Genomic DNA, 24661 nt, shown 5'->3' with positions numbered 1-24661 from the left:
AACTTTGCCCCTACTGATGAACCAAAGATATTTGAAGCTTTATATATTCTAGTTGCCTTTATGGTTACCTGACGAATTTTGATGCTGGAAATCAAAGTAGCGGTTGAAGTCATCAAATGTCCTTTATGGAAGCACAGTTTTTAGTTCAGAGGACAATACCTTCGCCTTTTTTAGTTTGTTGTACTAAAAACCTTTGCTGAAAAGTGGATGTTTTGCATGGCAGCTAACAGATGCAATACTTTTATCCAGATCATAAAGGGCTTCTGTATGCATAGGAGTATCTATGCTTCTCATTCTCAAGGGTAAAATTTCCAGTAATTAATTTAATGTTGCCACCAAACAGTGGAAGAATGTATTCAAAGTTGTGCCTTTCTGCAGAAATAACCTCCTGTTTTCCTTTGTGCTGTTTAGCTGCATGTGTTGCCATGGTGATGGAAATGTATATATGATCACATATAAAACACATATTTTTATCATTTTTTTTTTATACATTTCAGACAGTTTATTTGTAATAAAGAGATCTGAAAGATTCTTCAAAAAATGTTTTTGCCTTTTGGTTTAGTCTGTGACTCAATGCAGCAAAACAAAAAATGAATAAAAAGCCTTCAGTCTCACTGAGAAAAAAATTACAATTGAATGCAACACATATAAATTGTATTTTTTATATTGTGGAACAAATTTTAAAAAGCAGTTTTGCATCTTTGCTTTTTAGTATCTCAACAGAAATGTCTTGAAATGTGTAACAAACTTCCAAGTCTTTAAAATTGGGAAAATAGGTTTAAATCATGTTTGGCTGCAGGAATGCTTCTGCATCCCTCTTCCACCCAGCAGATGTCCTCATCTCCTCTTCGGTCACTTAAAATGCTCACCTGTTTCTCCAAGATCCTTTGATTCCATAAGAAACAAACACATATGGATTACGCTTGTTTTAGTCTCAGCATTTGTTTTTACATGTATACTTTAATTACTCAGGGAAACTATCATATAAAAGCATGGGTATGATTTTTTTTTTACATATTAATACCATTATTAAGTTTTAGATTTAAGTTTTGATTGCTTCTTTTTCAAGAAATTATTTAAGTTTGATTACCAGAACAAACCTGAGCATCACAGAGAGAACATGTCACCGTGATGTTAAGTATTATTGTTCCAGTTCATCCAAAACCAGAACTAGGTCTAAATACTGCTCAGTTTTCCATAAATTACTTTTGTGTTCTTTGTGAACTAAGTTCTCTGCTCCCTCTCAAACTGGCTCTCATTATTTGATCATGTTTCTTCATTAATTTTCATAAGGAAGCAGATCTTCACATTTTACAGCTATTTTATTGGTTTTCTTTGGTGACAAAAATGCTGCTCTAATTGATAAAGATTAGTCATGTGAAGTCAGTAATAAAAGACACAACAGTCCATCCTGACTACTGAGTATTTGTTGTTTAACCCTTTAAAAACAGATTCATACTGAAAAAACCTTAAATACTGAAATTTCTTGCTTTCACTGCACTTTTTTTTTTTATTTTGCAACCAAACATGCCAATCTTTTCTATAACTGAGGTCTTAATTACTAATATATGTCAGGACAAGGTAGTTAAATCAAACAGCTGAATTGAATCTCTGCTGCATTTTTCCATTTATAGCATAGAATCTAGGCTGAACTTTGCTAACCTTTTACATACATTTCACAAGCACATACTATCATCTTTGATGACCTTTACTGACCCCTTTATAACTTTTATTAATAACTTTAAATATTGATATTAATTGATGGTTTAATTGATAAATTTTTGTTTGATTTGTTCATTATATTCAAAATTAAAGGCTTACAAACAAAGTAATTGCTACACAAATGTAGAGTAAATGGTTGATAAATTCATATGTTTCTTTTTTTTTATAAAACCAGCACACATGAAAAGTTTTTCTGCACAGCTAATTGGATTGACCCCAATTTTGTTTGATTTGAAGAAATTTGGGGTGGCATGTCCGATTCACACCCACATTCATGAAGCAATTGTGGGCAATCTTTTTGATGTCCGCCTTAAAAATTAACTGAATTGTTTGGGGAAGAATTTCATTTCTAAACTATTTGAAGGCCTGGTTGATGGATGTTTAGAGTCTTCTGTGGAACAGCAAGAGGCTTGAAGAGAAGACCTGCATGAGATTATCTCAATTCAGGAGAAGTATATAAAAGAATAGACATCATCTATACATACTAATTTAAAACAACTGTAATATAATTGGTTGATGTAAACATATATAACTAACTTTATTCCTGATATTTGTGTTAGATGCAAAAGTGAGAAATGTACATCCAATCATTGTAGAGATTCTATCTATATCTATCTATCTATCTATCTATCTATCTATCTATCTATCTATCTATCTATCTATCTATCTATCTATCTATCTATCTATCTATCTATCTATCTATCTATCTATCTATCTATCTATCTATCTATCTATCTATCTATCTATCTATCTATCTATCTATCTATCTATCTATCTATCTATCTATGAAGCTTCACACTGAAGTTATGTGAAATGAAATAATCATCTGAACTCAAAAAGTTAGTAGTTATTTTTAAGTGACATGTAAAAGGCTTGATGATTTGGATTTATTGTCTCTGTTATTTTGTGTGTGGGGGTGGGGGGGGGTGTTCTGCTGTAAGTTTCAGGTAAGTCCCTTCTAGTATCTAATCCAATATGGCGGCCTTCCACACTGACCTGTGGGAGCCAGAGCATGAGGCCGTTTGCATGCCCTACTTTGGTTTGCATCTTTTTAATTTTTTCACAAACACAGTTTCACAGAACCTGTTACTGAATGATAAAAGGAATACAGAGAAAATATATTATTAGCTTCCATTGCCAATAGCAGTGAGCACAGTCAGTGAGGATATCAATGTTTTTAACCCTGCAAATGGAACATTTGGGTGCAAAGTTATTCACAATTACCAGTCATTTTCTGACTGAATAAAAACACATAACTCCTTCCTTTTGTCTACTTTTCACCTTGCGAATGATCAATGTAAAAACAAAAAGCTGATTCTTCAGACGGCAGCCCACAGTACCACACTCTGAGGAGCATGGGCATAAACCTGGTTTCTTTTATATTTAAGTAGCAAAACAAAAAATGCATCCATTTCTTCTTATTGAAAATATTTGGTATTATCATAAACTCATTCAGCATCACCAAAATCCTGTTATACCCTGGTTCACCTTGCATCTGACAGCAATGTTTCTCTTCACATGCAGTAAGTCATGGTGGGGCTTGCCTTCTGATTTTTATTTTTTATTTGAATTTTACAACTTTCAAAAGGAAAAAGAAAATGTCTCCTGTTTTAATAGGATCAAACAAATATATTTAGACTGCTTTTTATAACTCTACATAAAATATTTTAAAACACAGAAGTTCATTAAAAATAATTGAATGATAATAATAATTTTTTTTTCAGGCTGTTCACCAGGATGTAATGATCCTTGGACATTAGATTTGGGGTTTCTATTATATTTTTATCCTCTCCCTGTTTATTCCCATTCTATAAATTTCCATGGGTCTTGCCAATTGTGATTACTAAATAAAGCAGGTTCCAAAATTAAAGCATTTTGTTTTCAAACACTGTCCTTAATTCTGATTTAAATGCAGTAAAAGTAAAAAAAAAACTGCTGCCCTCTTGTGGCATAATCGGCTCCTACCGCCGGCATAGTAGTGGTGCATTTATGGAATAAAAACTTCGTTTTATTCCTCCTAAAATTTACAAATATTTTTACTTGTACAAAATCCACATTAGACACACACACAATTTTTATTCACATTCACATATCTGTAAATAGCAGTTTCTTTGTAAAACCTTTTTTATGCGTGGTACACTTAACTTGCTATCACCTCTACACAAATATTTACTACAGCCCCTGAAGGCATCACCAGGGGTAGGCTGCCTCACATTGTTAACGTTGATTTCTCCAGTTCCAGCCAGCGTTTGTCTTCCGTGAGCCAAACCCGGGTCACTACCTTCCACAAAACGCCTGAAACCTTGACTTCGTTTGCAGCGGGGCACAAACCGGCAAACCGTAAGCTACTTTATCGTCTTTTCATCCATTTTCTCTCAGTTTTGGGGGGGACCGTAAAGAAAGGGGCGTTAACGGTCACTGAAGCTTTTATGTAGATTTTTCGGACTGCAGTGGAGGAATATCTATAAAATGACCGATGAGCTGCTCATTATTGCAATTTAGGAGAAGAAAAACTCAGAGGTTAGGTTGTTTTCAGGATATATATATTTTTTTCCATTTAGGTATTAGGCACCTGTCCTGGTTTTCTTTGGTCATAATTTGGGATAAATGACTTGAACTCAGCAGTCATTTTCTCCCTGTAGCTTAACTGGTTACCCCTGGCTACAGCACGCGCCCCGTGGGTTTCTCATTCCCACCGGTGATGGTATAAACCGGACATTTGTAAAAGCGGCAGCAGCCTTTTAATGCAATATTAATAAAAAGATAAAGTGGGGAGAACAATAGCGGCTGGTAGGGACTGGGAGGAAGGACCGTGACGTCGTCCTGGAGCTGCAGGTTCATGTCTCCCTATTGTTGGCCGTCTCCCAGCAGCTCTCACCGGCCGGCTGTGTCTCTTCCACATGCTACAGGAAGCCCGAGCTATGAGGAGGATCGGCCCCGGCCAGAGGCTGCCGCTGGTCAGGATGCTGTGAGCAGCCGGGGTTCCCTTCAGAGAAGCCCAACGCCTGGACATCATGACTGTTTTCAACCCGGACAATGTGGAGGAATTTTATGAAATAGGAGACGAGCTGGGGAGGTGAGTTTAACTGCGTAGTAACTTCCTCTTTTATGTGGCCGAGCCATATGGCTGCTGAAAACACCAGTTATTTTTATTTGTTTTTGTGAAGCTCATTCATACTATTGCCAGAAAGAGCAAAATAGGACTTTAATGTCTCCAAAACAAGCATCAGAATTTAATACAAATATTTACATTTAGATTTTTGGAGTAATTTAAACATTTAAAGGTTTTATAGGCTGACTTAGTGGCTGAAAGAACTACAGAAAACACCAATCTCATGCCTGGTGTCTTCATCCATTGTCTACATAAATTTACAACTTTTCAGTATGTGTAAAATATATATATATATATATATATATATATATATATATATATATATATATATAAATAACACACATGTCATATATATAAGACACATGATATATCTATCTATATGTATACAGGTGCTGGTCATAAAATTAGAATATCATGAAAAAGTAGATTGATTTCAGTAATTCCATTTAAAAAGTGAAACTTGTATATTATATTCATACATTACATACAAACTCATATATTTCAGATGTTTATTTTGTTTAATTTTGATGATTACAAATGACAACAAATGAAAATCTCAAATTCATCATATCAGAAAATTAGAATATTACTGAAGACCAATAAAAACAAAGGATTTATAGAAATGTTGGCCAACTGAAAAGTATGAACATGAAAAGTATGAGCATGTACAGCACTCAGTATTTAGTTGGGCCTCCTTTGGCCTGTATTACTGCAGCAATGCGGCGTGGCATGGAGTCGATCAGTCTGTGGCACTGCTCAGGTGTTATGATAGCCCAGGTTGCTCTAATAGTGGCTTTTAGCTCTTCTGAATTGTTGGGTCTGGTGTATTGCATCTTCTTCTTCACAATACCCCATATATTTTCTATGGGGTTAAGGTCAGGAGAGTTTGCTGGCCAATTAAGAACAGGGATACCATGGTCCTTCAACCAGGTACTGGTAGCTTTGGCACTGTGTGCAGGTGCCAAGTCCTGTTGGAAAATGAAATCTGCATCTCCAAAAAGTTGGTCAGCTGCAGGAAGCATGAAGTGCTCTAAAACTTCCTGGTATGTGGCTGCGTTGACCCTGGACCTCAGAAAACACAATGGACCAACACCAGCAGATGACATGGCACCCCAAACCATCACTGACTGTGGAAACTTTACACTGGACTTCAAGCAACGTGGATGAAGTGCCTCTCTTCTTTTCCTCCAGACTCTGGGACCTTGATTTCCAAAGGAAATGCAAAATTTACTTTCATCAGAGAACATGACTTTGGACCACTCACCAGCAGTCCAGTCCTGTTTCTCTTTAGCCCAGGCAAGACGCTTCTGACGCTGTCTGTGGTTCAAGAGTGGCTTGACACAAGGAATGCGACAGCAGAAACCCATGTCTTTCATACGTCTGTGTGTGGTGGTTCTTGAAGCACTCACTCCAGCTGCAGTCCACTCTTTGTGAATCTCCCCCACATTTTTGAATGGGTTTTGTTTCACAATCCTCTCCAGGGTGCGGTTATCTCTCTTGCTTGTACACTTTTTTCGACCACATCTTTTCCTTCCCTTCGCCTCTCTATTAATGTGCTTGGACACTGAGCTCTGTGAACAGCCAGCCTCTTTAGCGATGACCTTTTGTGTCTTGCCCTCCTTGTGCAAGGTGTCGATGGTCGTCTTTTGGACAACTGTCAAGTCAGCAGTCTTCCCCATGATTGTGTAGCCTATAGAACTAGACTGAAAGACCATTTAAAGGCTTTTGCAGGTGGTTTGAGTTAATTAGCTGATTAGAGTGTGGCACCAGGGGCCATCAATTTTGAACCTTTTCACAATATTCTAATTTTCTGATATGATGAATTTGAGATTTTCATTTGTTGTCATTTGTAATCATCAAAATTAAACAAAATAAACATCTGAAATATATGAGTTTGTATGTAATGTATGAATATAATATACAAGTTTCACTTTTTAAATGGAATTACTGAAATCAATCTACTTTTTCATGATATTCTAATTTTATGACCAGCACCTGTATGTATGGATATATATATATATATATATATATATATATATATAAACACATATGTCCAACAATCTATCCATTCCCTCATTTACTTTATGATGTCTATGAGTCTTTTTGTTGCTCCTTTGCTCTATTTATTGATTTATTGATCCATCCGGGAGTCTGTTCTTCTGTTTATCAATCAATCAACGTTGACAGAAAATAAGGGGGGAGTACATTGTGAAATGAATTTGGAAAACTAAAATTTTTAACCACAAACCCAAGTTCAAATTTTCATGTAAATATATTACATTTCTTGATAAATATTGACAGAACAAAAAGTTTCGATATTTTGGGGGATTTTTCTTAATTTTTTGTTTTCCCCTTGACACTGACTCCTGGGTAAATATCCTAATGAGTTAGACATGAATCCATCTAACTAGACCGTCCACGAGAAGATACGGTTATGGACAGTTAACGGCCTGTGGTTCTAGGCGATCTGTGGCTCACTGACTGTTAGCAGGGGGACATCTGGCCTCACTATGTCTAGCTCTTATATTTACATGTCAAACAACAAAATCTCCTCAGTGAGAGTCGGATCTTTAGAGTTCAAGTCAAAATCATCCCTGGGTTCTTTGTTTATGAAATACAAGTCCAATTTCTTTCAAGTGGGTGTGGTTTATTTACTGAAGCAAGGATGTTTCCATATAGATGCTGATGATCAGCGCTGTGATTAATACAGTCCCTGATGAGGAAGAGTTTAACTTCTCAGAGGCCGACCGCAGGACGTTATTTGATCCTTTCATCACAGTGTCCTTCGTTGTTCAAACAATTAATGAAATGTGTTTGGTTAAAGGTCGACAAAAAACATGCTGGAAAAGTGTTACATTTCAGAAACCTGAGGTTTATCATTTGCAGGAGAGGAGAACAGCTTTTGGTTGGGGGATTTTAGTTTTGGAACGTAGTCCTAAATGATTATCTGAACAGCCGAGGAACCTGTCTTACTTCTAATATCGGATGCTTTGTAAATAAAAACGTTAAGTGGTCTAATGGTCAAAACTGTTCTGAGAAAAAGATCATTTCTGCCCCAAGAGGAGAGGTGATCTTAGAACGTTCTGGTTATTTATGTGACTTAGTTTGGTAATAATCAACCCTTTCTCTGCCGCCCTGAACCGCTGGAGCGACGCGGCTTCTCCTTTTCACACAGACCTTCCTGTTGGCGGTGGGAAAGAGCCGTCGCTGCAGCGGCTATCTCACCACGCTTCTCTAGTAACAGGGAGCTTTACGTAATGGGCTAGAATGTCTGGCTGTGGTCCAGCACCTGGATCCAATGGCTCCTGCAGAGAGGAGAGTTTAAATAATTTTTCTTTTCTTTTTTTTTATAGAAAAGTGTTTTAACAGGTTATCATTGCTGTCGTACCTAAAATCCTGTAGGAATCCAGTTCATCCCTGAATCATGTCAGGAGTTTCTGGTCTACAGTTTATTATTGCTCTAAAATTCTTATAAGAGTAAAGATGATGGTGCTGGTAAAGAGGCCTTCCTTAAGTCTTTAAGGAGAATTGAATCGGTTAGAAAAACAAAATTCTGATTTGATAAAAGATTTTCAGTTGATTATAAAAAAGGAACTTTGACCATGTTTAATGCTGTTTGAAAACACTTCTTTTAAACCATATTTTAGGTTATGTCAAAAGTTTGGAGACATAAACCAACTGAAGGAAATTAGTTTAAATTCCTGATTTTTCCGGATGGGTTGGTAGTTAAAGAAATGGCTTTAAACAGTGTAGAAGTTTTAAAATTGTTTTATTTCTGGTGTTGTTTTAGTTAAACCCCTAAAAAAAAATAAAAATAAAACCTCACAGTAGTAAAAGAGAAGAGCTAAAGAAATATGATAGAAACTTAGATTGGAGAACTTGGTCAGACCTTCCCTTTTAGTTCTTGAAAAATTTGTCAGAATTTGCAGAAAGTTTCCCTCTGCTCAGTGTTTGAGCCGAACATGGTCTGTCCGCAATGATGTTTTGTTTGTTTTTTTACATGATTTTTGTTAAAGTAGTGATTTATTTACCTGTAAAGTTTGATTTAACTCTCCATGAATTTCAGGCTGCTTGTTTCATTTAGTCTGTTTGTCCCCTATCATTTTTTCTACTGTTGGTTTCCCACAGATAAGCCAAATCTGGGCTGATGAACACACTTATGGGTTTTTTTGGTGTATCTGTGTTTGAACAGTTGTACTTTCCATGTTTGAAGCCTTCTTTATATAGAAAAAGAGAAACAACAGTCATGCTGTGTTTACAAATTCTTCTTAAGGGGTCCTTAACTTGGGTGACCTTTAAGATGAGCCAGGAGTGGATCATGAAAGCAGCTCATTCTGTTCTTCAGCAGCATGACGTTCTCTGTAAAGGCTGGCGCTCTGACAGACACAGAGCTTTTTGATCTAGCTGTACGGCAGCTCTGACTCTGGCAGGACTTGGATTATTGCCTGTTTGGTTTGGCAAAAACGAGAGACTTTGGGAAATCACCCAAGCAGGGACTTTATGCTGACACTGATCCTAGCTGCTTAGGAGCTGGATGGCACAGGCGATGTTTAATGAAGCCGAGCGGCTAACCTTTATTAGTGTTAACCAAAACGAGACAAGAAGGGGGCTTGGTGAAGAGTGGGGACGATGTTTTCCTGCTAATCTTTACAGTCTGATCTGTGCTCAGCATTCACAGCCTTTGCTTTTATTGTTTAAGTCCTTCAAATTCTAAAAACTGTCAACCTTGATCTGGTTTAATCTCCCTGCGAGTTATTTCTCAGTGCAAACATCCTTCAGTGTTTATGCAGCCCGGCTTAATGAATTTTAGATGTTCAGAATGAAATATGCAAGCTGCTGTTTGCACAACTCCTGTCAAAGCCGTGTGAGCTCTGTGGATCGCTCTAATAGTTTCACTGATTGGCAGGAAAGTCTTCCTTCTTGGCTGAGATCAGCAGGGGATAACTGAGGACATCCCAGCTCATAGAGAGCCTCCAGTTTGATGCGTCTCAAAGTGGTGATTAGTTGAAGGGCGAAGCGTTATTGGAGTTTATAAAGGTTTAATGGTAGCAGCAGACAGCGGGGATAAGAAACCAGCCTCTGCTCCTCAGACCGCCTCGTATTTTCTAAACTTTTAACTCCTACATCAGCATGTTTTATATCGAACATGGGGCTGATATTTGTGGTTTCAGCAGAAGGGATTTTGCAGCTTTTTGCCGTTTTCCTTTAGTTATGTTTTCTTTAATTCATTACAGGTGAAGCATTGGTTGATTGGTTGATTTGCCCTCACTGGGTTTCCTTGTGTTCTGCCATTAGGTCATAACACATTATTTCCAATAAAAGCTGCATCTCCTCCCCCTTTAAACACCAAAACCACACCTGTCCATCCTAGGGTGCCACGAAAACTCAATGCATTGATTTATTAATCAGACATCTGCAGAACATTGTGTTTTTACATTATTGGGTTAAACCTGGCAGCAAACTGAAAGTGGAGGTTTGGTCTGTTTTATTGAGGCGATCTAGATGTTTTTTTCTTTTTCTGAAAATGTCTGTTTGAGTCCGTTTCAATGCAGGTTAGAGCTTCATCATAGCATCGTTATGCTTCCCATCCTAGTAATGTAGAGACAAAGAAACTTTATGAGGGACTTTTCGATGGGTGCTTTCCATCATTGGGAAGCTCCGTTTCAACTCCTCATCAGATGTTTAATCAGCTCTATTCTCCAGTTTCTGCCTGACTATTCTTAATAAAGCTTTAGCCATGTCTGTGGGGAATTTCGGTATAAAAAGGCATCATCTGCTGTCTGCACAAAACCGTTGATGTTGCATTTTGTTAGTTTCCCGCAGAATGTTTCTGCTGTCATTGTAAAAATTTTTTTTTTTTTTTTTTTTTTAGGATGACCCGCCAAGACCAGCTTTAGTTCATTCAGATTTCTGTTCTTCTAATGGCTCTATCTCTGTAATGATGGAGAATCTTTAGATATATGGTGCAGCTCCTTTTATTTCCTCAGATTGTTGTTCTCTATTGCATGTAGTCATGTAGAGAAAAGGATGCATTAGAGCTGTAATAAAATAGTTTGCTAAAAAGTCAAAGTTCAGTGTGTTCCTCAGAGATCAGGTCATGAAGTTTAATGTTGGATCCATGAGATGGCTGCTGTTTGACTGAACACTTTTACTTCTCTCATATCTTTGTGCAGCTCTGCCGTGATCATTAGTCTGCATTAATCTGGCCGCTCTGCTGCTCTAGCAGACATCCCTCCTCTTGCATATATGATGAGTCTGTGGGTCGTTTCCAACCTAACTGAACCAAAGCGATGGCTGCTAACTCTGCAAATTAGCATAACATTAAGCTGAGACTGCAACTGGATGATTCCTCTGCAAAAAAGAGCAATTTCTATGAATACTAAACAGGATTATAGACTCCACCCGGTCCTGGTTTGAGCCTTTGAAGACATCCTGCTGCAGTAGTTTAGTTAGAAGTTACTAGACATTACCAAATACACTACAGAGACACAGCAAGCTGCTGCATCTTTGTTTTCTTTTTTTAATACACTCTGCACAATCTGAGCAGACACTGCCCCGACTGCTGACCTAGATTTGCCCCCCTCCCTGGGTCACAGCATCGTGGAGGGGAAGTCTGTCATTTGCTTCACTCCAACCCTTCGAAGGCTACAGGATATAAATCCACTTTAGTAAAACCAGGTACTGGAGGGTTGTTGGTTCATCCAGTTTAAAACTTATGCATGTTTTAAATATTTAGCAATGAGGAAATAGAGCTGCTTTTATGCATTTGTCTTTTACAAGAGTGGGAAATGTTTCTATGATGGGTTTTATGTGATGCTGTTGCTGTACAAACTCACCTGAGAGTTGGTTAACACAAGAATACCTGCTGTCAATGAGAATGTGATGGACACTTGGGTGGGTCTATTTTTTAAAGCCTGACCAATTGATGGGAGTCATAAACGTTCACACAGAAGCTGCCAGTTATTATAAGCTATCCTTCCTTTGTTGCTTCCTTCCTGCTTGCAGTTTAATCTTTAAGCTGATGCACTTATCTACAAGGCTGAGAGCAAAACATGATGAGCTTTGGTGTTTTCCTCAGGTTTTTATTGGTCAGGAGGTCCTGAGAAGAACTTCATGTTTGTTTTTGTTTTCCCCCTTAAATCTGTCAGACAGGATGATCTTTAAGTCACACAGAGGTCAGGTTTGCTTCAGGTCTGGATGAGGAGGGGAGAACCTGTATTTTTATGGTGATATCCATCTGTCCACTCAGCGTTTGTTTAAATTGTTTTTATATATTTCAAATTAGGCTGTTTCAGCAATATCAGCAGCCATACTAAGTTTTTTTCTGCTTAAGGTTGAAAAAGAAAACACCTTCCAACTTGAATGGAAGGGATTTATCAATGTGTCTGATTCTGTATATATGTGAGTGAAGCTGAGGGCCAGTTAGGGACGAGTCACAATCCTTTGCTGTGAAACAGAAAGTTGTTTTTATCTCCTCAGTCTCATCAACCATTTTTCTTATAGCTTGCTTTAAATAAAAGTGTATACATCCTCAATTTCTGATGACTTGATTGAATTCAGAGCTAGTAAATTGGTCCCCACTGTTTCAGTCGAAGCCGACAAGGATCAGAGCTGATATTACAGAGCTGTGGTTACCAAACAGCCTCTGATGGAATCAAATTTACATGTAAATGTGTAGTAATGATCATTTTCTGTAGTTTTATCTTTGTTCCCCTTCAAGTGATGATGCATTATTTCCAAAAAGCAGCAGGGCTTTGCTTTTGTTTTGACAAGTCTGCTGCTAAACTGTATCGTAGTGGTTTTAAAAGTCCTTATCTGCTGCTGGTTTTTTAATTTAAGCCGTTAGTAGCTTCTTTGTCAGAATGATGCATGATAGGTCAGCTTATCATTTTAAACCAGTGTCACCAGCATTTAAATATTATTACGGTTTGGTTATCAGATGTTTAAGGAAGCTATTTTCTATAACTTCATGTACTACCTGAGCTACAGAGAGACTGTTATATATAGATTAGGGTCCACTTGAGTTTTATGACGCAATATTTGGACGACTGCAGCTTGTTTCTGTATATATCCTGTTTTGTGTTGATATACTATTAGTTTTTTTTTTTTTTTTTTTTTTTTTTCTTTTTCTTTTTTATGCCCAGTACTGGGAGAAGACATTTGGGTATAATGAACATTGGAATATAACATAAAACCTGTTTGAATGTATATCACACTGGAAAAACGATCTAGAAATAATTTCTTAAATTAAGTGTATTTACCCTTAATTTCAGTAGGTAAGTGATAGTTTGCCAATGGAATAAGTATTTTTACTCTTAAAACAAGACAACGCAATTGTGTTGTCTTATTTTAAGTATAACTTGTCTAGAGTCCATTTTTTCCAGTCCATGAAGAAAACTTGAGTGACGAAGGTGTTAGACTTTTGTTCAAATGTGTTTATTTAGTTTATGCATCATGGAGTCCATGTGGGTCTTGTGTTGTTATCAATGGAAATATCAGCACAGACGTCATCGGTCAGTGCTAGAAACGACCACACAGACTCCACCTTAGACACATGCGGGTACTTTGTCTAGAATATTGCTGATCTAGGTTCTTCCTTGGAGTCGAGGCATTCCTGCCGCTGGCCTTATGCTTCACACTGCAAATATTTCCAAGAGTTTAATCTCTATCATGATTTAATAAGTGGAGCGTTCCCTTTGGAGCACTTTGTTAGCCGTGCTTTCCATGCCTGCTGCAGCAGCGGCTTTGATGTCAACCTTGTGCTTGATATTCTGTGTTCATGTCTAGCATGGAAAATCATCCTATTTCCACTCCCTCTGTGTTGCGGTGATGCGTTCAGGTACCGAAAAATGATACCATTTGATTTAGCGTGAGAACCAGCTAATACGTGTGAATTATAAGGTAACAAACAGTCTGATAAACTGTCAGAACAAGTCTTTTAATGATAGATTTACATCTCTATACATTGGAAATAATCAGTAACGGAAAAGGTTTAGAATTTGTGAAGAATCTTTTTATATTCATTATAAAATGTAAAATAGTGTACTATTTTTTTTTTAACTTAGCATATTGTGAAAAAAATATTTCCTCCTTCATAAAATAGAAAGATCCTCTTAATACATGAGAAGACTCGGGTCTTTAAGAAAATGGCAGCTTATCAATTAATTGTTAGTTGAGCCATAAGATTAGATTAATTCGTTATTTGATAACTTATGTTTTAGACATCCCTAAACATTTTCCACAGCTTTCAGAATATTCAGGGACTGAAACCACTTATCAAGATTAGTAAGATTTAGTGATGATTCATGTCTTTCTGGATCTGTGTGGAGTAGAAGCGGTGAAACCAGGCAGGGTTTTTCCAGTTACGGTCCAACCTTTGGCAAACCTGTGTAGTTGGCCTCAGTTTACCTGAAGTGTCACTCAGTGGAGTCCTGACACTCTAGCCTGTCTGTTCAAAGGTTGTACATTTAGAGATGGTGTCCCTCAAACAAAGTCTGTCACCAGTGATGATTGAAATGGCTTTTGCCTGCTTATATTTTCTCCTAGTTTAATTATTCCCCTTAAACCGTAAAGATGGTTGTGGGTGAAAATCCGGAGTTTCTGCTCTGTCTAAATTTGAGCTGCTCTTTTTTATTGTGTCTAGATAAGTTCATAAAAACTGAGCATTTGTACCTAAATCACATATGATCAGCATTTTTGTTTGGGGAAAGAGTTTTTGCCTTCACTACAGTTAGAAAATGATCTTTGCATGTCTGGCTTTGGGAAGTGTCTTTTAAGTTGGATGGATGATTAAGTTTATGTTAATAATTTTGTCAGTAGGGTATATAGTATAAACAGAATGACCTGTTGGAGACAAGATTCTCTCTGCTTTTAGCTTCATCTGCCATGATGTTCAAACATATGTCAAAAATACAATATGTCTTTTTGCTGTGAGTAAATATGATGGAAAGCTCATAATTTCTATTTCAATTGGTCATGTATAAACATACACACACAATATTATGTATTTAGTAGTGATAAACATGAGGCAATAACTTCAGAAATGTCTGAATGTTTGACATCTGGGTCCATTATCTGTCCTGAAATGATATTTATATTTGATAAATCACAATATCTGCATTTTTATTTGGCTTGTCAGATTAAAACTAATTGAATGAACAACATTCTTGCACTTTTCAGTGTTTAAATGAGTTTCTATCATTGAAAGTAATAATATAATCTTAAATGTAATTATTTATCAGAGGTCATTGAAAAAAATCATATTAATCCAATGATAAATGCCAGACTGTGTGTTATTAATCCATGTCATATTTTACTTGATTACCTTGTTGTGGTTTGTGTTGTCATAGTTCTGAATCCTTTAAACCATTTCCATTCGAGTCTCTTCTCTATTTTCGTAGCTACACTATGGTATATTGATACATTTCAACTAAAACATTAAACAAAAACAATCACAGTACAGCTGAGAACTTTTGTTTCTCAAATATTCAGAAGTTTTCCTTCCAACTTCAAACAGCTGTTAAATCAGGACACGTCTTTGCAGAACTTACAAAACCAGTCTGAACTGTTGGAGCTTGCTGACGTTCTGCAGAGTCATGACAGCTAACCACCTCGAAACCTGCTGAATGTCAGTTTCACCAGACGTATAAGGGCCCAGTGTTGCAAATAAGGCTGAAAATAAAACAGGAGGCGATAGATGGGCCCACTGCAGTCCCTGCAAGCTCACCCCTCACACTCAGTTGCAGAGCAACAGATTTGCGCTCCACTCAATTTGTATGCACAGCCTGAGATCTGGATGTTTTCTCCTTTTTATCTTTTGTTTGCTTCTTTTTAGCAAACTGTTCACAGAAGGGTTTGACTGAGTTACTGCTAACATTTGATATTTACAGCAGTCAGCCTTGATGTCCGGCATATTTTACACCATTTCCTGCACTAACATGCCTCATTCAAAGAAATGCTTTTCCCCAACTGTAACAGCTTGTTTAGACTTTTACAGAAACGTGTTGATTTCCCATCCTTTAAAATTGATTGTTAAAGAAGCAAGGTGTGGTAATGTGAAAAATACGATACAAAAATATATAAACATGTATAATATGGTCAAACTAGTAATAAAATGTTGTCCTGGTTTAAGACAACATGCTTTTATTTTTGGTGGTTTATGTCTAAGAGGGAACTAGTGAGTAAGAACTTGTAAGTCAGAACCCCCCTTATTTACAGTGGTATTTGTTTTGTGTTTAAATATTCTAGTTTGTAGAACTGGTCTCAGCTGTTTGGAGTTCAAAGCAACCGGTAAGACACTGCAGGGCCTAAGCGGGTCTCAGTTGTTGCCATCACTAGAGCGCCTTGTGGCGGACAGTCTGTTTCCAGCTTGGGTTTGACTCTCTGCCAGGGATCTTCCTCACCCATTTGTTGGTGCTCCCTGGGTACTCCGTCTTCTTCTGACAGGCCAAGAACATGCCCATTAGGCTCTAAATGGGCCTTTGTTTGTGTGTTCGTTGTCCTGTGATGGATTGTCCACCTGTCTAAGCCGTACAATGACTGCTGTAGATAGCCTCCCTCCCAATATAGACAACGGATGGATGACATTTAAATATATTAAAATGTTAGATATATTTTAGGACATGCAACATGAACCTGATTCCTCTTTTCTTTTTTTCATTTTACATAACACCCTGATCTCTAAGCCATTTTTCCATATCAGTCTAAAATAAGACCTTATGTCCCTGATGGACATCAGTGGAAGAATATCTCTATGTATTGATGTTTGTTTTCTCCCTGTCTTTATTGTTGGTTGTTGATAGTTGTAGATTTTAATGACACAGGCGATGAATTATGAAGCCTTTTAGCTTTCTGTACATCTTGGTACAGTGTTCCTATTGTTTGCTGTGCCTTGAACGGCATCTCTGCTGGATATAGATGACATTCCTGTTAGACACTAAAGAATGGCTTTACTTAACAGCGACAGGACAAACATTACCTCCATCTGGTCGCTCATAGCCAGTAATCTGCTCGCCAGCTTTGCCATTTATTACTTTGGAAACTGTAAAACTCTCCTCTTTCCTGAGTCATACCTGGCTGGGAGATTGTATAAAGACCTGAGAGTGGAAAAAGTCTTTACACCTGTGGAGTCGACGGCTATTTTGTGACAAACTTTAAATAACTGAGGCAGTGCGACATAGCAGTGTCTCCTTACTGACAGTGAGGTCTCATCTCTTCCTTCTCTATTTGCAGTGCTTATTATTTTCATAATCAAAAATAGATCATTCTTTCTGGTTATATTTTTCTCCAAACAATTGTGTTGCGCTTAGCTGAGTTTAAGTAGCTGACTTTTTTTATGATTAGCTTATTGTGTTTTATGTTAATATTTTTCTGTAATTTCTTTCTTTATCTCGTTAAAATGTCTTGATCATGACTTCCTCAGGCTCCCTGAAGGTAGTAGTTATTTATTTTGAATTGAGCTGCTTATCTTGTCCTTTCACTAAGCTCTCGTGTATATAGTAGTTTTAGTAGTTAGTCCAGTGGAGATGTTAGTTGGTTTGTTTTGGTTTTTCTTTATTTCTTTTTATTCAAGACATGATTTTCACATGTTGTTCTTAGTGGTGGATTTGGCCTATAGAGTTCGTGGGTTTTATAATACTTTTAGAATCACTTTATTTATTGAATAATTCCTACAACTCCCTGCAATAATGACTTATGAAGTCTTTTGCCACCAAACGGCACCATTACTCTAGAAAAACCCATTGAATAGTTAAGAAGTGAATTTAAGCAACTAAAAAGCTTCAGAATTGCTCTAGTGTTGGTAAACATAAACTATAAGATCCAGAGGTTGGAATCGATTCAAATTCCATGAATTGATATGATTCTTATTCTAAAGATTTAGAATGAATTCTATCTGATTTGCTCTGATGTCAAATTGGATTTCTAGTATTTAAATGCAACCTTTTGATTCTAATATATTAACTTTCAACAGCAAATTGACAAGGTAAAAGTTGTTAATGTTAGCTATACAGGTGCTGGTCATAAAATTAGAATATCATGAAAAAGTAGATTGATTTCAGTAATTCCATTTAAAAAGTGAAACTTGTATATTATATTCATACATTACATACAAACTCATATATTTCAGATGTTTATTTTGTTTAATTTTGATGATTACAAATGACAACAAATGAAAATCTCAAATTCATCATATCAGAAAATTAGAATATTACTGAAGACCAATAAAAACAAAGGATTTATAGAAATGTTGGCCAACTGAAAAGTATGAACATGAAAAGTATGAGCATGTACAGCACTCAGTATTTAGTTGGGCCTCCTTTGGCCTGTATTACTGCAGCAATGCGGCGTGGCATGGAGTCGATCAGTCTGTGGCACTGCTCAGGTGTTATGATAGCCCAGGTTGCTCTAATAGTGGCTTTTAGCTCTTCTGAATTGTTGGGTCTGGTGTATTGCATCTTCTTCTTCACAATACCCCATAGATTTTCTATGGGGTTAAGGTCAGGAGAGTTTGCTGGCCAATTAAGAACAGGGATACCATGGTCCTTCAACCAGGTACTGGTAGCTTTGGCACTGTGTGCAGGTGCCAAGTCCTGTTGGAAAATGAAATCTGCATCTCCAAAAAGTTGGTCAGCTGCAGGAAGCATGAAGTGCTCTAAAACTTCCTGGTATGTGGCTGCGTTGACCCTGGACCTCAGAAAACACAATGGACCAACACCAGCAGATGACATGGCACCCCAAACCATCACTGACTGTGGAAACTTTACACTGGACTTCAAGCAACGTGGATGAAGTGCCTCTCTTCTTTTCCTCCAGACTCTGGGACCTTGATTTCCAAAGGAAATGCAAAATTTACTTTCATCAGAGAACATGACTTTGGACCACTCACCAGCAGTCCAGTCCTGTTTCTCTTTAGCCCAGGCAAGACGCTTCTGACGCTGTCTGTGGTTCAAGAGTGGCTTGACACAAGGAATGCGACAGCAGAAACCCATGTCTTTCATATGTCTGTGTGTGGTGGTTCTTGAAGCACTCACTCCAGCTGCAGTCCACTCTTTGTGAATCTCCCCCACATTTTTGAATGGGTTTTGTTTCACAATCCTCTCCAGGGTGCGGTTATCTCTCTTGCTTGTACACTTTTTTCGACCACATCTTTTCCTTCCCTTCGCCTCTCTATTAATGTGCTTGGACACTGAGCTCTGTGAACAGCCAGCCTCTTTAGCGATGACCTTTTGTGTCTTGCCCTCCTTGTGCAAGGTGTCGATGGTCGTCTTTTGGACAACTGTCAAGTCAGCAGTCTTCCCCATGATTGTGTAGCCTATAGAACTAGACTGAAAGACCATTTAAAGGCTTTTGCAGGTGGTTTGAGTTAATTAGCTGATTAGAGTGTGGCACCAGGGGCCATCAATTTTGAACCTTTTCACAATATTCTAATTTTCTGATATGATGAATTTGAGATTTTCATTTGTTGTCATTTGTAATCATCAAAATTAAACAAAATAAACATCTGAAATATATGAGTTTGTATGTAATGTATGAATATAATATACAAGTTTCACTTTTTAAATGGAATTACTGAAATCAATCTACTTTTTCATGATATTCTAATTTTATGACCAGCACCTGTAAAGACAGTTGAAAACACTATCAGTCTATTTCTTTTGTTAACTGCTCTAATAAGGTCAGGTGAGTTGTTTTTGTTGTTTTGGTCTTTTTAAGATGTTTTCTTGCAAAAATTGGAAACATTTGCTTTTGGGTGGATGAACAATGCTGTAAGTTTTCAGTCGCAGTCCTGTGCCATCACCTTTATTTTGTGGCATATATTTTCATATATTAGCAGCGCACGTCGTGTAAAGTTGTGACCTGAAGCTTCTAGCTTTGATTCCCACCTCTTCTTGCTCAGAGCTACCTCCCTCCTCATCATTCGGTCTGTGTTGGTCGGTAGGAAGGATACGAAATTATACCCCAGCTTTAATTTCTAGAAGAAAGCCTGAATGCAAAGTCCAAGACTGTAATAAAAAATGAGTGAAGGGAAAATGTTCACCATTAAAAATTAACACCGACCTTCTGAAAGACAGCAGGTCTCCTGCTGCTCATAAATAATAAGAGCTTTTGGTTCCTTAGAGGCTAAAAAGAAGAAATCCTAATTAAATATATGGATAGAGATACCCTTGTATCCAGTAATACTAAGCCACTCTTTCCTGGTTATGAAACAAGATATATACTGGTTTCTTCTTGCTCAATACTAACGTAATCTGTACTGTCCAGCATTCTGACATTTCCATTTAAAAATTTCCTGACTCAAGTTTATATATATATATATATATATATATATCTGTTTGAAAAACAAACGGATAATTGTTTTTTTTCCTCTGTATGTTTCACAAAACACATAAAATATCCCACTACTTAGTTTTCTTGCTAAATTTACCGGTACATTGGAGAGCTTTTTCTATTTTTTGCTCAATGTTTTGAATCTGGACCGTTTTATCTCACATTTGATACATATTATTTTAAGCCTGTACCTTTTCTGAGCCCTCGTAATGAAATTTCTTTCCAGTATGAATCTGGTGAAGCAAATATGAATAACAATAAAATAAGTCCTATTCTAAGTTTCAAGCTCTGATGGGCATTTTACTCAGATAAGTTGACTGAGCCCAGTTTAAAACACTAAAAACAATTATATCTGTGAGGGTCCAAAGAAAGAAAAGTGAAATGACTCTTGATTGTTTCTTCTGAGAGTGTGCTCTAAACTAAATGAACAAGTTGGACAAAAACTTTGGTTATGTGGAAAATTAGAGACATGGGTCATCATCTGAACACCAATCTAACATTAAACTCATTTATTTTTTTGAGAATTTAATTCCATAATGAAATGAGAAATAGTGTGGAAACATTTTCCTTGGTAAAGATTTTTGCCACCTTTATTACCCAGACCCCTGATTGATTACATTGTAGGATGATCCAGGACGCCTGGTTATGGAGGAAATGGTTGCTTACAAGTTCAACATGTGGCTCTGTTCATATCAGACAACTTGCTGTAGAACGAACAGATAAAATCCAGAGATTTATACCCAAACTCAGCCTTCACACCCACCCAGGATTATCTACCACCATCTTCCTTCCTCCAACACTCACTGGTTCCTCTCCTCAGTCTCTGTTGCCGTGGAAACCCTTCCGCTGTACACAATGGCACGGCGGTTGCATAATGTTTTTCTGCCGGTGCAGCTTGTGGCCCACACTACCGCTGAGTGGGCAGGGAGTACTCCAGAACGACCTCCCACACTTGGCTCCACGCTAATGAAAGGCTTTCACACAGAATCACATCGGACAGCTCAGAACCTCTGGGTCCCTGGGTGCCGTCCTGCAGCCAATACATCCTCCTTTTGACCTCTCTGTCCTGTTTAAACCACGCAGATTGTCGAGCCAGGAGTTTGATTATCTTTGCAGTAAACTAAAAACTCAAAATTTAAAAATGAAAATTGATTGAGCATTTTAAAGGTTTCAGTCAGTTTGAAATACTGTATTCAAATATCGTGTTTAACAAAAAGTTTAGGCAGATGCTTTAATTTAGCTTTTGGCTCTGACTTTGAAAACATCCAACAGCTGTTTGTTTTCTGCTTCAGTGTAGAATGTGACAAACCCGCTGCCATCTTGCTGTGATCAGTCATTAACTTAAACCCGCTTTCAAAGGACAAACAGGAATTTGTCAGCAGCAGCCAGTTTCTCTTCTGTCTTTATCTGCTCTGTCATCTGCACCGTTTCCTTTGACACACAAACACCCAAGAAGAGCAGCTGCAGAGGAGCTAGAGCTCCACAGGGTAAGACTGATGTGGGGAAATTTGGACGGCGACAAAACATGATGCGCAGTTCACTGGGACTTTATTCAACCCCCATGAGCCACAGACAATTTAATTAAGTAGAGAAGCAGGACTGTAACTAAAGTGAGCATGCTCATTTGAAGGGACTTACCACATTGAATACACAGACTGAGACTGATAGCCCCTGAGCCTTTAAGAGATGTGTGTGTTATTGTTGAAGTGGGGGGCTGGGGGGTCCCATCATTGTGTAATTGCTTCGATTTGCAAGAACTTTAATGTGAACTAGCGGAATAAAGCATTGATTCAAGCTGAGCTCCCAGACCTTTTCCTTCTGCTCTCCATCTCCTCTTTTTACTCTCACGTGCCAAACAATTTGGCACTGCTGCATGCATCTTAATCCACATGAAATATTCATTTCTGAATGTAAAACCAGATTGAACCTTCTGCACTGCACTTTAATGGTTTGTCTGTATTGAATCTTGGGAATAAATAAAGTATTAAAACACTGTAGTTCTGGAAACAAACTAACCATTAATGGATTTAGTTGCTTTACTTGGTCTGGAAGATCTTTTTGATTTATGTTAGCAAATGCGCTGTTTATTCTCCCAGTTGTTTAAGATTGCCTTGGGTGAATAAATGTCACATATGTCATTAATTTACTCGTGTCTGACCTTCACTGACAGCTGTTCCCAGGAAGTCTATGACTAATACCAGTTGGTTTTTTCTTTGAATGTGTTGGTTTTAGAAGGGACATGTTTGTTTTAGAAAAAATTAATTTGTATTTAAAATCTCTAGCAAAAATTAATCATGTTAGAGGTCTTGGTGTTTAGTTAGTGAATCACACCCCTTTCTGTTTGAAGGAGTTTTAAACCAAAAATGAAGCTGCAAATAGAAGAATAAGAAGTTAAGCAAAATGTATTAGACTCTATAATTTTATAAAAAGTCAAAAGAGGAGGAAAAGGACAAATTTCCTTGCAGCAACTACATTTCAATGGCAGTAGGAGCTCAGTTACTTGGCTTATCTTTATCTGGGTAAAAATGTAATCTGATTTAATCTGACTAATTACAGTTTAAATATATGATACATAATATATAATGTCACAGATTTTAAGTTTCAGCTGTGGGAACTTGTCACCAATGTTATCTTTACAGGTTCATTCGATATAATGAAATATAATTTCTTTCTACATTTTCTGCCATATGCACGAGGCAAACCCTCAAAACAATCTGATTTCGTAATGTTTACCTTGTAATTTAAAAGTTTTTATTTGGTTTTGTCACCAAAGACCCTGGGTTTTATTTTGCCAGCGTGTCTCACTTCCTCTAAAGCATCTTTTCCACAAAAAATACCGGGTTTATGCCTTTTTTTTTCATATATGGATCGACCCACTAACAATCAGCATTTGGCACAAAAGGCTGGGTCTAACCCCTGGCTGGCAGCTAAGTGGACGCAGGGGTGCAAGTGAAATGGTATTCTTTCATCAGAGCATCAGGCCGCACATGTATCGTGAGCTGTGAGCTATAGCTGCATGCAACAATTGAAAAAAAATCGCAGTGTATGACTGGCTTTAGCGGGTCAACCCAGCTCTGGTGTTCCCACAGTGTGCCAATCAGATCCAAGGTGATTTTAACGAGGGTCGTTTGACCTGGAGAGACACGCAGCAGTGGACTGTTTCCACTGCCACTAAAAGCCGGTTGTTTCCAGGTTTAAATAGGTTTTTCAGCCAGTGTATAAGGGGTATATGACAGACAGTGAGAAGTGCATTCATGGACGATCCTTCCTTTCTCTGCATGGCTCAGTTCACTTTAACATGTTCTAATTTCTACAGACATCATGTGACCTGATATTTTGTCAGATATGCAAGATTGGATTCAGTTTGTTTAGAGGGATAACATTTCCTGTCAAATCAGCCCAGGATGCAGACTGCTCTCACCAAAGACCCCTGAAAACAACAGGTTGTATTTCACCTTTTATAGAAAGTATTCCAGACACATAGAAGTTAAGATGAGGCCACCGAAAGGTTCTGCTCAATGTATTTTAATAAACCTCTTTAGGTTGGATTTTGTTTGAGGTTTTTTTTTTTGTTTTTGTTTTTTTTTTTTGTTTAAATTGGCTTCCTGAGCACAATATCGATCCACTGAAAATGAGACGGTTCTGTTCCTGCACATAAATTCCTAGCTTTCCACCTGTTTTCTCTTTATCTACTTTGAAACACAGCCATGTTCACAGGGCCATCATTAACTCATCACCTAAACATCCTCATCTAAGATTTTCTTATTTTCCTTGTGCAAACGGCCTAAGGTCTATCTTCTCAATAGGATTTTTCAGGAAGCAGCTGCCGTGGCTCTTTAAAACTGGCTGTGCAGATACCATAATTCTGATCGAGTTTGTTTTGGAATGGTTCAAACACTCACATTACATTTCAATCAGTCACTAAGTTCTTTGCTTTTGCTGTGCAACAGTTTGGTTTCTTACTCCATTATGACATGAACGCCAGTTTCTGCCGGTGCATTACTGTGATGAATGATCCCCTCATCCAATCAGTGGTCGGCACAATGGCTACTTTGTCATCGAGCTGATGGGGAACGCGACTCGTACCGGATTACAGAGCCTCTCTTTTATCCGACAGCTTCATTATACAACCTGAAAAGTAAACCTGTGTTTAATAAGATCAAATGTCATTCAGTCAGACCTATCCTTAAAGTATGTCGGTAAGCACTTATGTAAGATTAAAAGGCAGAAGTGAAGAACCTGAAAGAAAGTGGCAAACCTGGTGGACCGAAGCCAGTGCTATATTTATTAATAATTAGATTTTAGAGCTTAGAAAAGCATTTCCAGGATTAGTTTTAGTTGTTTAGCAAAGGCTTGTTTCTGAAGTGGTCTGACTTGTATGTGAGGAACATCGGGCTTCAGCAGACTAAATTATTGAAACGACAGGTTCAGAGGTGCAGGGGTTGGTTGTGCATGTCAATGGCACTACAAGGTGGCCTTGATGGCTTCAATGAAAAACTC

General features: G+C 37.6%; 1 protein-coding gene across 3 annotated transcripts in view; it reads left to right on the top strand.

The window, feature by feature from the left end:
* Window positions 1–3926: 3926 nt before the first annotated feature.
* dapk1 (death-associated protein kinase 1) overlaps window positions 3927–24661 on the top strand; it is an 86366-nt gene continuing 65631 nt past the window's right edge. The window contains exons 1-2 of one of the 3 annotated variants that reach the window (XM_038298260.1): window positions 3927–4062; window positions 4632–4798. In XM_038298260.1, the coding sequence (XP_038154188.1) occupies window positions 4737–4798 (62 nt within the window). In that variant the 5' untranslated portion in view covers window positions 3927–4062; window positions 4632–4736. Of the gene's footprint in view, window positions 4063–4590; window positions 4799–24661 lie in introns of all 3 variants that reach the window. The other 2 variants (XM_038298262.1, XM_038298261.1) reach the window with 2 other exon arrangements.

The sequence above is a fragment of the Cyprinodon tularosa genome, unplaced genomic scaffold, assembly GCF_016077235.1.
Source record: "Cyprinodon tularosa strain WSP-4 unplaced genomic scaffold, ASM1607723v1 ctg404, whole genome shotgun sequence".
Lineage (NCBI taxonomy): Eukaryota > Metazoa > Chordata > Actinopteri > Cyprinodontiformes > Cyprinodontidae > Cyprinodon > Cyprinodon tularosa.
This window is presented reverse-complemented; position numbering and strand designations above follow the sequence as displayed.